The sequence below is a fragment of the Hippoglossus hippoglossus genome, chromosome 8 (genome assembly GCF_009819705.1).
Source record: "Hippoglossus hippoglossus isolate fHipHip1 chromosome 8, fHipHip1.pri, whole genome shotgun sequence".
In the NCBI taxonomy this organism is placed as follows: Eukaryota; Metazoa; Chordata; class Actinopteri; order Pleuronectiformes; family Pleuronectidae; genus Hippoglossus; species Hippoglossus hippoglossus.
This window is the reverse complement of record NC_047158.1, coordinates 13,494,745-13,511,681: the sequence shown is the minus strand read 5'-3', so window position 1 is coordinate 13,511,681 and position 16,937 is coordinate 13,494,745. Positions and strand designations below refer to the sequence as shown.

At 45.6% G+C, this 16,937-nt stretch overlaps 1 protein-coding gene across 8 annotated transcripts in view; it reads left to right on the top strand.

Annotated features, from left to right (window-relative positions):
* The window catches only part of LOC117765886 (BAH and coiled-coil domain-containing protein 1), a 69,376-nt gene that overhangs the window by 28,848 nt on the left and 23,591 nt on the right, over positions 1–16,937 (top strand). For 5 of the 8 annotated variants that reach the window (XM_034592451.1, XM_034592452.1, XM_034592454.1 and 2 more), the window contains 3 exons: positions 5,392–5,574; positions 13,714–13,839; positions 14,046–16,412. In XM_034592451.1, coding sequence (XP_034448342.1) covers positions 5,392–5,574; positions 13,714–13,839; positions 14,046–16,412 — 2,676 coding nt within the window. The remainder of the gene's footprint in view (positions 1–5,391; positions 5,575–13,713; positions 13,840–14,045; positions 16,413–16,937) is intronic. The other 3 variants (XM_034592458.1, XM_034592455.1, XM_034592460.1) reach the window with 3 other exon arrangements.

Sequence of the window (16,937 nt, the reverse complement as noted above, 5' to 3'; positions counted from 1 at the left end):
GACATTATAGATGTTTTTATTCAGAGAAAACATGAACAATTCAGTCTAGTTTTAGTCCAGACCAAGAATGAGCAGCGTAGTCAAACTTTAGCTGCTTTCATATTAAATTTTTTATTTCATTCTGGAATGACTCAGTAACTCCGATGCAATCTTACTCTTGCAGTTTGAGTGAATCACGTTAGAACCAGAAGAAACCGCATACAGCAGCCCAGTGCTAAAATCCTACACTCATAATCTTAATTTTTGTCAGGACCTTTAAGGACTTCTTAAAATGTTCAGGCCTTGGTGGTAAAGTGTTACACTAGCTTGTGTTAAACAGTGTATAATTTATCATAGAATATAAAATACTAAACTAAGCACTGCTCAGAGAACGACTTTATTGAAGCCAGAAATGATCATTTGCATACTAAGTTGTGCATTTTAATAACCAGTAGATGTCACAAATAGACATTTCAGGTCTTTCAAAATTGTCAAGACCTGAAATGTTTATGGCAATTTCATTTGCTTGTGGTTTACCATAGCATGTTTAATGCACTTAAAGGGATAGTTCACCCAAAAATGAAAATCCTTATCTACTCACCACTATGCTGATGGAGGGGCAGGTGAAGTGTTTGAATCCACAAAACACACCTCAACAGCGTTGCAGCCAAATCCAATATTTAATTGAAGTACCTGAGGACCAATTCTTTAAACAGAAAAAAACATCAGAAAAAAACATCAAATGCCTCCATACTGCTCCTGTGTTGTCATCCAAGTGTCCCTAAGCCCCGGCATTCAAATTCCACTTGAAACAAGGTCATTTACGTTTGAAGAAGTGGTCACCATTTACTTCAATTGTATTGGATTCTGCTGCAACGCTGTTTACCCCTGAAACTCCAAAAGTGTCTTGTGGACTCAAACACTTCACCCACCCCTCATGTCGGCATGGTGGTGTGTAGATAATGAGTGATTTTTCATTTTTCAGTGAACTATCCCTTTAAGCAATGTGAGGTACTAATAGACAATATTACAACACCTCCTTCAGTCGTTGTGCTTAATGTGGCTATAAAAGTATGTTATTGAACATCTTAATGTTAGGTTACCTGAATTTCTGTGTGTTGCGCCTCGAGGCGTCTGTACAGGTTTGTGGTTTTGTAGCCGCAGGTCTTCTCTCCTGACAATACTACACATTCAGGTTTTTTTTCTCTCGGCAGCATTCATTTGAAGTAGGTCCAAATGTTAACCTGTTTGGTTGCTGTCATGTTCTTTTCCCTTCACAGTTTGTTATATGATGTCCTACAGCCATAGGGTTTATGTACATAGCTAAGTACAGTCTCTCCAGTCTCTCCAGTATGTTCATTCCAGTGCAAAGAAATGTGCAGCACAGTCATTTAAAGGACATTTATATTACTACATTGCTGGTTGGTGTATAGTAGATTTTTGATAGGTGCTGTCTCCTCATTGTCTCCTTAGTCATAGAAAAAATGTTGTTGACGAGCATATTAAAAAGATTTCTGTCTAGAAAATTCACAGTAGGCTTTATGTTTGAAAACAACTTTGTAAGTGAAGGTGTTAGCGTGGGATGTTTAAATACAGGGAAGGAGGTGGGGTTCCCCCATCCCAGTGCTCCCCTCTCTTTTAATTCTCTAATAGGATTAATCTTCATCGCTGTCAGGGATCGGCGCCGATTAGGATGCACATGACCCGATTTTCTTAAGAGCCCATCCAAGTGCACGGCTGGCACCACTTAAGCACTAGAGAAATAAATAAACAGGGTTTTCAAGAAAAAAAACAACAACACGGGTACGAGAAAACACACACGGAGGCATGGATCCATGTCACCATTTGATAAGCTGCTAAATAAACAGCGATGGTGAGTCTGGTGCTGTCACACCTCGGACCTTTGCTCCACTTCTTTGCTGTGCACCCCAACTGTAACTGCCCCAGCACTGAGGGAGACCAGACCTCTTTTACAACCTGTGGGCTTTCTCACCAACACCTCGGATTCATAAAGCTTTCAATAGGTTCAGGGAGAGCATCATATAAACTCAGCGTGAGTAGTGGCGGTGTAGTGGTATGAGGACGCCCGAGCAAACTGCAAAGAGAAAGACAAGAGATTTGAGAAGAATCGTGCTCGGCGCATTTCTCAGCAGGAGGCAAACAGTGGACACAACACAGGGAGGGGTCATTTAGTGTGAGTGACAGGTTGAGGAGGCAACAAACAGCCAGTGTAACAGAGGTGAGGGCGACTGCTTTTTACCTCCGCCAAAGAAGTTATGTCCTCACCCGGTCTTTAAGTGGTTTGTACGGGGTTTTGTTTTTACACTTCATACATCTTGATGAAAATCAGACATGTTGAGTAGACTGATATTTATGAGTGGATTCAAATGTTGTTTCATGAGTGCCATTCTTACTCTGTGCCCACTACAGCTCAGATTGGACCAGTGGTCGACCGTTCACTTAGTCTGTGGCAATTTAGACGTTTGCTCCAGTTGTGTTGTGGGAACAGCTTCATGTTTGTATTGATCCAAGACCGTCCTAAGGTTTTCCTTCGTCCCCCCCCCCCCGACATCAGCTTAGACATTCTTAGTCATCCCTCTTTTTTATGTACATTATCATCCCTCTCCTCTCCTTGTCTTTCTGGCAGAGGCTTTCTCTCCCCTCTTGGTGTGTGAAGAGGGGCTTTCTCTCTCTCTCTCTCTCTCTCTCTCTCTCTCTCTCTCTCTCTCTCTCTCTGGGGCAGGGCTGTTAATAATGCATGGGGATTAGCTGATTTATGTGAGCCGGGGTTCCTGGGGGCGACGCACAGGAAGACGACGCTGACGAGTGAGCAATGTGCGGGGCGGTGGCATACAGGAGCCTTGGGTGTCTGGATGATGGGGGCTGGATGTGTGCCCAGTGAGCATGCTGGCCATAATCCACACCCCCTCCTCCTCCTCCCTCGACCCCCAGCCTGCACTCCACGGGGCTGTGCCAGGAGCGCTCCGCAGGGACAGGGGTGATAGGAGGTGGCAGCGGAGAAGCAAGGAGGGGAAAGGGACGGACAGTGTAGCATGTCATCAGGCTAACTCACAATGCCTCCCCACCTACATGTACGATGTTGCTACGGAAACAGATTTTATGCGGCTAGAGGTCTTTTTAAACATATTTTAGGCCCTCGTCATTTTGGTCTGCTTTATTCTGCAAATGTTTGCAATGGTAGTTACCTCTGCCAAGGAGGTTATGTTTGTTTGTCAGTAAATTGGCAGGATTGCGCCAAAAAATACTGGATGGATTTCCATGAAACTTGGTGGAAGAATGTGGTAGGGGTCAGGAAAGAGGCCATTTAGTTTTGGTGCAGATCCGGATCATTGATATCTCAGAGAATAATTCATGGATCTGGATGCATGTTTTGGGGACTAAACTTAATTTGTGTTGGCAATTTGCTGTAGATCCTAATAAAAATCTGAATGTAGTGGATTTAAATCAGGTTTCATAAGGGAACTGTTGGGCCAGAGCAGAGGTGCTCTCTCTAAGTGCAAGTCTGGTTGGTTTCTGTTCTGTATTTTGTCCATATAGTAGCACATCAGGAGAATTAATTCAGTTAAAATGTTCACAGATTTTGTAGAATCTGACTCAAAAAGTTGCAGGTTTACATTACTCATGAACAAAATAAATTCTACTTTGGTCAAATTTCAGAGGGTACTTTGCTGCACAGTATTAAATATACTACTTACACAGTGAGGTATTTGTTTTATTGTTTTAGTGTGTGACCAACATGTAACACACACACACACACACACACAAGGCTGGTTTTAAGGTAGTTTTCACTGTAGGGTTCTGTTAGGTTGGGGATTGTGGGGGATTTCCACCTGTCTGGGGCTGTGGTGCAAAGTGTGACAGGAGTGTGTCTGTATGATGCATGTGTGAGAGCACATCCCTGCCTATTTCTATGTGTAAAGTGTGTGTGTGTATATGGGTGTGTGTGTATGTATGCGTGCCACTGCATGCTCCTGCGCTCTGGCCCTTGAGCCATAGCCTATGCTGTGCAGGAGCAGGCAGCAGACTGATGGGTTTATCCCCGCTGTCTGCCCTGTGGATGTGCTCACTCACTGCCTGGCTGATTAAGACTTCCACGCGATTGTTCTCCCACTCCCAGAAAAGGATCGATTCATGTTTGGGCTGATTCATGCTTAAAGAAAGTCTAATCATCACACAGCGTTCCATGTTAGATCTGCTTGTCATCAGGGGCTGATAATGAATTTTTGCTATGTTGCTCTCCCCCCAACGTTTTCACAGCTAGCACTGCGCGCACAATAATGTGTGTTTGTGCAAGTATGTGCATGTGAGCTCTCATCCAGGCATCTTCATACATATGCATGAGTGTTCACGGCAGTGTGACTTGGGGGAAATGAATGTGCAAAGAGCCGGGCACCTGGGCCCCTCGCTCAAGTGCACTGGCGGGCGCGTAATGGGAACGCAATTTAAGCAGTGGTTAATCAGTGTGTTTTCTCCAGCTTGCCCAGTAATGCATAATAGACAATCAGCCCCCAGTCACACGGGCGTTGCTACGAATGGTCAATTACTCATCATAGTCTTGTTAAACACATAGTTCAGCCAGCCAGGGACAGATTGCTCTGCTGGTGCCATCATTATGGTAAAGAACAAAGCAACACAATGCTATGTGTCAGGAAAAAAAGAGGGACAGAGGGAGGGAAAGAGGAGAAAATGAGGGTTGGGGAAGAGGCTCATTGAGATGGCACCAACGAACGGAGAGAGGAGAGAAGAAAGCGCCTCGGTGACAAAGCAGAGGCGGCGAGGAGAGGGAGCAAAACACCAAAATGGAACCAAAGAAGAGGACAGGATTGTCAGAGTCATGTCGAGAGAAAGCAAGAATGAAAGAGAGACGGAGAGGAGGTGAAATGGAGCAGAGCAATGAGAGAGATTGAGGGCATGAAAGTGAGAGATGGAGAGCATAAGATAATGGAGGGAGGGAGAGAAATTGAGAAAGGGACACTGGGGAGCGGGAGCAAAAGTGTGTGAGAGCGAGAGGGAGAGAGCCTGAGAAAGTGTGTACTCAGCTGTGAGATGAGACCTCTGTCTGCCCATGGGGAGAGAAGACGAGGGGAGAGGACTCTGCTGTCAGTGAGGGGGAGGAGAGTCTCACACTCTCTTCTCTCTCGCTCTCTTGCTTACACACACACACACTCATTCACCTTCTCCTCTCAACAGCAATCAAATTTGCCTGGTTTAATGATTCCACCTAGAGGGCCAATGGGGTTCCGTCATTTTACATCTACATGTAAATCTGCTGCAGTTTCTTTCTGTTTAATTATTTGTCCTTTTTGGTCACACTCATGGTCACAGTGTACATGCTCCCCTCTGATTCTAACCATGTTTTCTCTCCTTACCTCTGTCCCCGTGGGAATGCAGGCAGTGGATTGATGGGCAATTCCTCCGCCTCCTTCATGGGGACCTTTCTGGCCAGTAGTCTGGGTTCCCCCCCTTCCCACCCGTCTCACCCCTCCCGGCCGCCCTCCTCGCCCTCCTCACCTTCCTTCCGGGGCGGACCCCACTCCGGCGCCTCGCAAATCTGGTTCCCCCATTCGCATGAAGGTACCTCAAATCACACATGTACACGCCCACAGTTCTCACCTGACCACACTGTCCGGATGAGGCGATCACGTCTTGTATTGGCACAGAGCTTCACAGGGTGTATTGTTACTCTGATATTGTGTATTTTGGGGCCGTGTCAGGTTTCCGCCAAAGCAAAGGCTTGTAATTGTCTCGCAAGAGCCAGGCTCCCACCCTTTTATTTGTGAACCGAAATAGGCACAGGCCCAGGCCCAATAAATTTGGGCTGGAGCACAGTGCCATGGTTTCTGGATGGGGACACAGGGTCAAAAGTTCAGCCAAGGAATCTTGCGGTATTCCATTCACGTTCAGCAGGAATGCTCCGAGGCAGCACGTGCAAATGCAGGGCAGTTAAAACGTTTGTAGCGCTTTCAGCTGGTGTCTCCATCACAGCTTAATAGGCTGGTTCCCACCCAACTCTTAGCATCACAAAACCCCGGCTATACGCACACAACACACACACACTGCTCAGGTATTTCAGGAATTCAAATGTGAAGGATGAACGATAAATGTAAAACCTGATCCATGTTCTGCTCTCCTGTTAAATTTACCTGTTTGCAATTTTTGCTAATTACGTGATGTGATGGCCACCCTAAGCCACCTAAGCTGCTTTCAGACATGCACCGAACTCCACAGATCCTCCCCATTATCTCCGGAAGGGGTGTATGTGTGAACTCAGAGCCTCCGCAGTTTCTGCTGACTTTCTCCGCCTGGCCCCCCTAGTACAAATTGATTTGGGCTATTCTTGGAAAATAAACAAATACAAGACAGCTGGAAGAGAGATTTCAAAAGTGACCTGCGGGTAAAGTCCGGAGAACTGGGTCCGGACTTTACCCACAGGCCATTTTTAGCAGATTCGTTATTTCAGCTCTCTTGTGTTTGTTTAAAATAGCCCAGCTGTTAGCCCGGTCGGTTGGGGCAGTGGTGGGTGAGGGGGTTGTTTATTTTGTGGTCACTGATCAGTGGCGTCCCGGTTGCGTGATATGTTGCCAGGGCCGATTGCAGCCGAGAAGCTGTCCGTGTTGAGCCACTGGATACCTCCCAGCCACCCCTACCTCCCTCACACCCCCTTTGCTCCCATGTCCTGGCCACCAGGGGTTGAGTCAGTGTCCCACGCTCCTACAGCAGTGATAGGACGAGAAACTCTGCACCTCTTCAAATAAACATGGAGACAGGAAGACTAGGTTTGAATGACATGCCGGCTCGGTCAGAAACATTTCCCCTCCAAACTCATTTTGTAAGCATCAGAGTCTCTTTTACCTTTATAGTTTTACAGGGTTTCATTGTCAGACTCTCTTCTTGTGGAAATGTAGAATAATATTAATAAGAGTGATGATGATAATGCCAAGCCTAATAAAAGTAATGGAGGTGATTATGACTGGGATTATTACTCAGTTGGCAACGGAGGCCATTATCTCTATTGCAGTTTAATTGCATATAACGCACTAAGAGCATGATTGAATCCAGACTGTTCATCAACCACATTCAGCTGTTCCCTCCTCAAGATAATTGCATATTGTCTTTTTCCTGTTTTGCATAAAAAGCAAGTCATCAAAATGAGCGGCACAATTACCCAGACTCTCGCCTCCTCTCTCCGGGTGTCAGCAGAACCCCACCAGCAGCGGAGCAGGCGCTGGCTTGTGCGCGCATATTTGTGTATTAGTGTGTCACTCGTAACCTTAAAGAAATATTCTCTGGATTTTTTTTCCCCCCTCGCTTTTTGCAAGTGTGTTTTTTAAAGCTTGCATGCAAAGCCGAGCACAGCAGTTTGTGAGATCTTCATGTCTCTGGCATATACCTGTCATGGTGTAGAATGTCTTTGTCTTTATTCTGACATGTTTGTCACAGATTTCAGAGCTAAAATCTACCATGTATCAAGGAAATATTAAAAATGATCTCACTAGTCACTTACTAATCAGTCACTTAATGTGGATAAACCCTTTACTAGTTGTCTGTGAGTGCATGGAGCAGGCTAAATCACAATTAGCACATTTTATTTGTTTATTTTAACAAATGCTTTTTTTAAATTATTATTATTGGACAAGTCAATTAAGAACAGATAAATCTTATTTCTTTATAAAATAACTTTGTAATTAAAAAGACCCAATTCAAATGTTAACAAGCCCCCAAAGTTTATTATTGCCTGATGGCACCAAATATGTCTCAAAGGGCTGTGCACAAAAATCTACTTATAATGAACAACAATATCAAAATACAACAATTTAAAAATTGAGATGAATGGATATAAAACATAATTTAAAAAATGTCATTATATTTTTAAGTTTATTATAAAATACAACAATATACATTTGTCTGTATATAAAACGTGTGTATATCTGCACACAGGTATGACGCAAATAGTGTTTTGAGTTTACTTTGGAGTCAGTCAACCAAGCCGACATGTGCAGGAAGCCAGTGTAATGAAATAAGGACAGTGGTAATATGATCAGGTTTTCCAGTCTTGATTTATATCCTATCAGCAGTGATTGTACAAGTTTCAATTTGCTAATGGTAGATTTAGTCGAGACAGGGAGAACAAAAGGTGTCACCACTAAGTCCAGATGTAAATACAAATGCACACTCTTTGTGATATCATCTTTAATATGTAGGTCTGGATCAAATAAGGGACACTGACTTCTAATACTAGAGTTTTGTGTAATTGTGGCTTCAGCTAAGTGTAGACTTAGACCATTGAGTTTGTTTCAAATCTGCTTTGGATCAATAACAAACGTTTCAGTTCCCTCAGCATTTAAGAAGAACTGAGTTAGATGTGATCCAGTGTTTGTTTTCCATTCGGCATTCGTCCAGCTTCGCAGGGTGATGACAGACATCAGGCTTAAGGAGACGTAAAGCTGCTTATCAACTGCATAGGAATGGAAACTTAGTTTTAAATGTACCAAGGGGCAGCGTGTAAACAGACCAGAGGTGGGAATCTTCCGATTAGCGAAAATGACTTAACTAGTAGACCCATATGTCCTCCAGGGTTGGTCCCCTCTGGTTGTATACCTGTCAGCTCATGGTCAGGGTGAAGACGACACGCACGTAGCCGTACTGTGTCATGCTTTCCAAGAAAAATGTGACAAATGCTCATTCTTTATTGAAGTAAATGGCAAGTCAGGGACAAGCCAGTGTGCCTAGGAAAAGACCAGTCTTAAGCATCATTGCCGCTGGAACACGGTAAACTGGGTGAGTTGCAAGGACAAACACCCATGGATAATGATAACAGTCTTTGGGGGAGTCTGGGTTCCCAACAAGCAGCTTTCCAAGCACCACATTCGGTCAGAGACAATTTTATGCAGGCAAGTTTTTGTGGTGAGCAAGATAATGGCTAAGAAGCTGAAACCTCAGTCAGAAGGAGCTTTATGAAGGAGTGCCTTGTTGCCACTGCAGAGCCTCCTCCACTGGACAAAGTAAAATTGTGCATTGTGTGCAAACACTGCATTTTCCTTCTCTGCAAAAAACAAAAGCCTGCTGTGACATCTGACGTCTGAATATGCCGGTGAGTTCGCAAAACCCCTTTAGGCTGCAACAGGCCTTGTTGTGGTGATGCAGCTTTAGATGTTGCTGTTACTTGCTCCACAGCAAATCCAAACTAGGCTGTGTTTTTGGAATCGATGTGTCCACTAAGGGTTAAAGTCTGTTTCCTCCAATCTCTCATGAGGATACCAAGACATTGCCGTCCTCGTACGTCATAGGTGTCATTTAATCGCTCAATTCCCTTCAGATTCAACCATTATGATTATGCAAATATTTCATCTGGTTAAAACATGTATGGGACAGAGATCTAAATGGTTTATTATAAAATCAGAGCATAAGGGTTAGACTGGATAGACAGCTTCTGACAAGCGCAATAGTCAAAAGAACTTTTAGAGATTTTTTTTTAGGTCTTTACAATCTTCTCTCAATGTTTTATTTAAATAAGAAAAGGTTAAGAAATCTTCATCCGAATCTAGATTTACAAAAACATTGCGAAAGACATCAAGAGATACATGTGGCCGGTATATTTTTGTTATTCCATTTTCAATATATCCAACTTTTTGTTTTCCTGGATATGACACTGAAACTGACTTTTTACTAAAAACTAATCAGACAACCTTGCCCTAAATCTCCACCAGATTATTTGAGTGATAGTATTCTCCCAACAGAAACACAACTGGCATGAAATCAAAACCTCCGTGGTGGAAAAAAAGTATAAAAGATGTGAGTGAACAAATAGATCTGCCAAACATGGCTACTCGACTTATGTTTTTTCTATTGATCATATTACTATTTTATGCTCTTGTAGCGTTTTTTCAAACAGAAAGTGGAAAATAAATTATACATGTATTATCTGATTTGCTACTGAAATACAAAAGAAGTCATCACAGAGTCAAGTTGGCGAAGCAGAAGTACTTTGACCATGTTTTTGAAAAACAAGCTGTCAATCATAAATGCTTATTTTTTTTTCCTGGTCTACATTCAAATGAAACCATAATTTCCCAATGTTTCCAAGTAAAGAGCTTTCAAAGCTCAGTTTCTGAATGTGGGAGCCAAAGAGAAGCAGGCGTGTTGTTAACTCTGTATCCGCATGTGCACGGACATGGTCTGGGTATGTATACAGAGAGGGCCAGTTATGCATACAGACCACATCTCTACTGGGAGCATTAGTGACAAACCATTAGCTGAGTGACACATTAAGCACAGCTATAAATAACATCTCCACCCAACAGAGAGTCGACAGATTTGGTTTTGTGGTAACTTTTGCTTAAAGATTGATTGTGTTGAAAGTGTACAGTGTGCTGCGGTGCAAATGCTGAGATATGTGTACAAGGTGAAAGTGCCAAGAACTAAACCAGTGGCTTTCACAATGTCCGAGGGGAGAGCGGAATGAAAGAGGTCTTTCTGTTTCAGATTCTCTCGTCTGATTGATTGAAGTACTGTAACAGCCATTGTGTGCACAATACATGGGATTGTCTGTTCATTTGCTGAGGGGAGATGTGGACTCACTGACACTAGAGAGAGGAGCGGCAGTATGATTGTGGCTGCAAGAAGGGGGATAAAACAAAAATTTAAACGGGGAAAAACAGACAGATGTCGTGTAGCGACTGCTTTAATAAATGTAATACAAAATGTTTTTTTTTAATAACACCTGGTAAAAAGGATTAGGCCCACGGAGCTTTTGAAAGATTGTTTTTTTTTTTTTCATGCATGGAACAGTTTGAATAAACCTCACTGAAACAACTGAGTGCAAAAAATAAAATTAAAAAAAGGAGAAAATGGACGACAAAAAAATCCCCTGCAGTCACCTCACAGGCCTGAGGCCAGCTGGCTGCGGCCCAAATGACTTCTTACGCTTTGCCAGAAACAATCGCAGTCTCATATCTCTGTCCACACGTTCCACGCAAACAGAGACACATGCATGCACACACCTGTCTAATCCACTTCTGTTTGATACGCCTTTCCAAGCCTATCTTCAGTTGTCCATCTTTTCCTTCTGTGAGCAGTTGCTAGCTTTTCCTTTTGTGGGATTTAAGCTGCACCCCCCACCTCTCCTCCCTTACATACTGCTGCCTCTTTCATTCTCTCTCTCTCTCTCTCTCTCTCTCTCTCTCTCTCTCTCTCTCTCTCTCTCTCTCTCTCTCGTGCCAGCCTGCATCCCTTCCTTTCAATTAGTCAAACCTGAGGAGATCCACCACAGCACTGCCCCTCCTCCACCAAACAGCTCCAGTCTTCTCTCTGCGTCTCCTCCCTCTCTGTGTCTTGATGGTTCTGTCACTTTTTCTCAATTAGCAGACTTGACAGCCAGCTCAGCCTGCTCCTCTCCTCCTGGTCCTCCTCTGCCACGCTGTCTCTCTGTCCTTCTATCTCTCTATCGCTGAAATGGCACAGCCATTCTCCCATAGATAGAATACAATTTGGCCTTTGTGTTATTTTGCCTTTTAGCAAAAATGAAGAAACCCTCATCAGTAATTGTATGTGCTGGTGTCTTCAGAGCGATAGGAGTGGAGAGAGGATGCTATCTTAATATTCTGTCGCCTGCCTCCAATTCAGCAGGCTTAGTTCTCCTCTGCCTCTCGGTGCTGTTCTATATCCAGCCCTGTTCTTTGTCCTCCTTGTTGGCCTGCTTCTCTCGTCCCACTGTGCTGTGAGAAATACCTTCAGAACTTCTTGCATTCCCTCCATGGGACGCACCTCTGTTCATTCTGCCTCTTGCGGCTGCCCCTGCCTTGCCCATGGAAAGGATGACATGCGCTGTGAACTCCTCTCTCTCATTCAGTTCCCGATGCTAACTTGTTTATGTGTGAATGTGTGGAGGGAGCAAAAGAGAGCAGGGCTGCTGTGCAGTCAGCAGACTGCACTAAGACCCTGCTCACGCCGCCTGCAGCAGAAGCAGCAGCTTCCCTTGTCCAGGCCAGATTAATGGCTGAATGGGCTCTGCCGTGCCCAGCAGTCCCCCTCTTGCTGCCCCAGTGGACGGCATGCTGAAACTGAGCGGGCTGGCATTATCGGGCACAGCCAGACAACGCTGTGAAAAGGGATTACGCCGTCGATCGTCACGCTCACAAACAACATGCTGCCGTAGAAAAAAAAAAGCCCCTCTCTCAGCTTGGATAAAGACTGCCAACCAGCTCTCTGCTCTTCTCCCTCCCCAAATCAGAGAAAAACGTCTTAAACAAAGGATGCCTCCCCCTCCTCTATCTGTAGATGAATTGGCATAAATGTGTGCGCTTATTAATCATGACAGTAAATAAAGAAACAGAGACAAAAGGGGAGAGAGGGAAGAGAGATATAAAAATAGGTAAAAGAAAGAAGCCGAAAGAAAAAGTGAGGGTATGTAATTATCGCCCCATTGCCGTCCTCGGAAAGCAGCACCTCCTGTGTTATTGCAGGGCTGTTGGCCCTCTCTATGCATTTCATTAATTAAAATTGGAGGATGCGGAGGCCATTCTGAGACGAGGTCATTAAGCCCACCATAACACTCCTCCCTCCCCAGAGCTGGTCCCACAGCATCGGTCCCATTGTTCCACTGGCAGAAAGTGAGACGTTCAACACGCGGAGCTGACGTAAAAAAAAAAAGAAAAAACACTGCGCTGCTTACACACTGCATCTGCGCTTTACGGGATCAGGTCACAGGCTTGCCAACACAAATACGTCTGTCTTTCATTTAGCTCCCAGAGCCATGTATTCCGCTCTTTCTCCCCCTCCCCCTTCCTTCATTCCATCTGTGAGTTGTGTTTGAAAGTGAAGCTCAGGGTGAAACAGGTGCAGAAGCGGGGAGAAGGAGACGTGAAGCACCTGGACGTAAAGGTCACTGAGATGCTTATGTGCTGTTGGACAGTAGTCAACCGCTCTGTCCCACACAGAAACTGCAAAAAAACACAACATGTCTAGATTCTGATTCACTCATGGTGAATAGATTAGTTTTCATTTTCTTAGTTTTGTATCACATTATAGCCATAATACCCTGTTTATGATTTACACTACCTCTCCTCTTTGCAGTAGTGTGAATAATATTTAAACATTAGGGGTTGTGATAGTGATGCTGTTTCTCTGTCCTAATTTCATAATGAGCTTTGATCTTCGTCCATGTTTTTCTTTCTCCTTTCGCCTCTACTCAACATTTCCTCTGTGATTTTGAATGTCCCATGGCAAAATGAGTCTTGTGTTTGGTTGTGGAGTAAACGTCCTCCAGATGGGCTGGATGTAATAAGCCTAGGTTTACTGGCCTCCAGGCCCAGCATCTGAATGACCTTTTACCCGTGATGTGGGTTAGTAAAGGTCAGCCGCCCACCTCTCATTTCACTACAAACACAACCTTCAAACCCGTCCTCATCACTTTGTTCAGATGGATAGAGGTGCTTTTGCCAGTTCTGAGAGAGAGATAAAGAAAGGGGCCATATCTGTCAAAGACAAATTTCATACACCACCGCAATCTCCAAGCTTGTCTTGTATTGTTTACATTGTAAACTCAGGCACGAAAGGCAAACATGACAGGCAGAGCCGGTACTTATTTGCATATGAACACCACCAGCTGCATTGGACCTGAAGGATTATACTGGGTTAGTCCGGATAACTGCATCGTGGTGGTTATTGTCCTGTCTTATCAATTCTGTTTTTCCCTCTCTCCACTATCCTTTTCAGCAGCTCCAGGGTATCCTCGATTCTCAGGGAGTCTGGCCCACACTTTTCTTCCCATGAGCCACCTGGATCACCATGCCAACAGTGGAGTTCTCTATGGGCAGCACCGTTTCTATGACACCCAAAAAGGTGAGACGTGAGATGATTAAAATTCAATCAGACAGAAATAACATAGTTAAATCCAATTTATTCAACATGGTATGGTGTAATTTGATGTGGGATACTGATATAAGAATGCCTAGGGACACTATCATGAAAGCTGTATAATCAAATTCTGTCATTGCCTTTTCCTTTCTTCACTAATGCATTTGTCTTTGCCTTCCTTCTTCTCACAGAGAACTTCTACCTTCGAGGTCTCCCGTCCCAGCCTCCTCTCATCTCAGCCAATCACAGTCTGCCACCAATGTCCAGGGCAGGTTCAGGCCACTCTCAGGGGTCCTGCAGCAGAGACAGAGATGCAGGGGTGGGCACGGGTCTACATAAGGGTCTTAAAGAGGGGTCTGTCGAGAGAGGAGTGGTACCTGTGAAGGACAAGGAGAGGTCCAGTAGCAAACAGGAGGCAAAGGAGAGACATCAGCAGCAACAGCACCACAGCCACCAGCCACCCCAGCCCACACACCACCACCATTCCCACTCCCATCAGCAGCACCCACACTATCCACAGCACCCACTGCCCCTGGAGGAGGTCAACAGCCGGGCCCTGGAGAGGCACAAGGCATCACTAGCAATGGAGTACAGCAAGGAACATCCTCAGAGCATGGGCAAGCCCCTCAGTGCCTGCTTGCACAATGGCAAGATGCAAAATGGAGATGCTGGAACTGGGGCAGGGGCTAAGGCCTCTATGTCCAGCTGTGGGGGAGAGGGCACAGCCCTAGGGGCAATGGGAGGTGGGGGGAGCAGCCAGGGCAGACATATGGTGTCCAGTGGAAGTAGCCGCTGCACCAAAGAAGGGGTAAGTGGGGAGATGAGGATAAGTGAACAATCTTCAGACTGTCTGGAAAGGGGTCAGGCACCACTCCACCACTCTCTGTCCTACTCTGTACCCCCACCCTTACACATGGGTTCTGCTGCAGGTGGGGCACACCCCCATCCGCATCCTCATGCTCATCCCCATACACATCCTCACCCAGGGGGCTTCCACTGCCTTCAGCTCCACCCCAGCCACCCACACCATCCACATCATTCCCACCATACACACCACCATCCGGACTTCTTCTGTCCGCCCCCTTCTGCCCCTCTAGCCAACCCTGTTTCACACGAGAGGGGGGCAGCCAATGTGGGGCGAGAGCCTAAAGTCACAGGACCTACATTTGTGCCATCTGTGGCAGATCTGGGGGACAAAACTAGTGGGCCATTCCAGCTTGGTAACCCTGACTGCCACAGTGTGGGCAATGGAGGGGGAGGCGGTAATGCCAAGGAGAAGGTAATAGAAAAGAATGGAGGCAGTGGACATCATAATACTTGGCATAGAAAACAGCAACAACAGCACCAACAACAACAGCAGCAGCAGCAGCAGCAGCAGCAGCAGCAAGCTTACAGAAAGGCAGAGAAGGCTCCAGACTGGATGCAGTCCCACCACCAACATCTTCAGCCCTCACAGCTTCCTCCACCTCCCCAACAGCAACAGCCCCCACATCCCCAACAGCAGCACCAGGTAGTACGATCACGCAGTGCTGAGTGTATCAACAATGGCGTGGACATGGATGTCTTCAGATCCTCGCTGCCCCAGGGGCCCAAGACTGGGCACCCTGTCTCTCATTCTGTAAACACTTCCCCTTACAGAGACTGTTCCCATTCAGGACCCCCACCTAATGCCTCACCTCTTGGAAATAAAAGCATGGGTCAGCATAGTGGGGCTGGAGCAGCTCATGGCCCTAGTCCAGGTGGTAGCTGCTCCTTACAGAGAGATGGTCAAAAGGTAGCCAGGATACGCCACCAGCAACATGGCCGACCTGGCCCTGAAGCCTCTTCTCCAGCAGACTTGAACCAGGGGACTAGTCAGGAAATGAAAAGAAAGATGGACATGTCTCCTTATGGTTACAACAACAGCAGTGGGCAGCACCACCACCAGCAGCCCCCGGTGCCACCCTGGACCATGAGGCCTCCCCACCAAATGTCACAACCTGAGGAGGAGCAGAGGAAGTCCTACATGGAGTTAGGAAGCACTGGTGGGCAACACTCTCAGCAGCAGCAGCAGCAGCAGCAGCAGCAACAGCAGCAGCCGGGTATGAGCTTGCCTCCTTCCCAACCTCTCGCTGCACCTCCCCTCAGTCAGCAACAGCAACAGCAACAGCAGCAGCAGCAGCAGCAGCAGCCTGAGCCCCAGGGTACAACCCAGGGGGAGAGCAGTGCCATGAAAAGCTTACTAAAGTACAGCAACCAGCAACAGCCACTGCTCCTTTCCCAGAAAAGCCCATTTGGGGGTCTGGGCAACCTCAAATCAGGTCCTGCTGGTGGGAGCTGTGCACTGCAGGGCAACAAACAGACTCTACCTTCCAGGAAGGGCCCGGCCAATGACAACGAGCGCCCTGATTACAGTGGGCGGAGCCGAGATATTGGGGAAACAGGTCATGGGGAAAGTGAGGTGCGACAGCCACCGGTAGGAATTGCCGTGGCAGTGGCCAGACAAAGGGAGCCAACTTGTCGGTCAGCAGACGGTCATCCCAACAGCCGGCAGGGCAGGGTACATCCTTCTGTGAAAGGTAAGCAGTCAGTGTCACTGCCTCATCATCATTTTGTGTGACCTGTTCAGGATCTACCTGATGCAAAAACATGACTATAAAACAAGATATAAAACTGTAAAACGTGAAAGATGTTGGTTATTCTCAGCATTTATTGAGACAAAATCTTCAGTTGGTGAATGCATTAGGACTCTTTTGAAATGTAACACTCGCTGGCTTTTACATTCAAAAGATTTGAATATAATTTGCTCCACAGTCCCAAAACATGCTTGTCCAACTTTACACAAGTTCTGTATTATTTAGCTTTATACACTTAAACAAAATAACACTTTTCACAATTCTTTATTCTTGAATCCCAAGAAGTAAAAGTCAAAGTAAATGAAAAGTTATTACTACTAATATCACATCGTATCAAGATTCCTAAATTTGGCTCCAAAAAGCAAAACACACAATCGTATTTGTTAAATTAACCAGCCCCAATCAAAAATAATTTAAATTTCCTAGCAAGCATGTCAGCAGATTTTTAACTGATTTCATGTTTCAGGA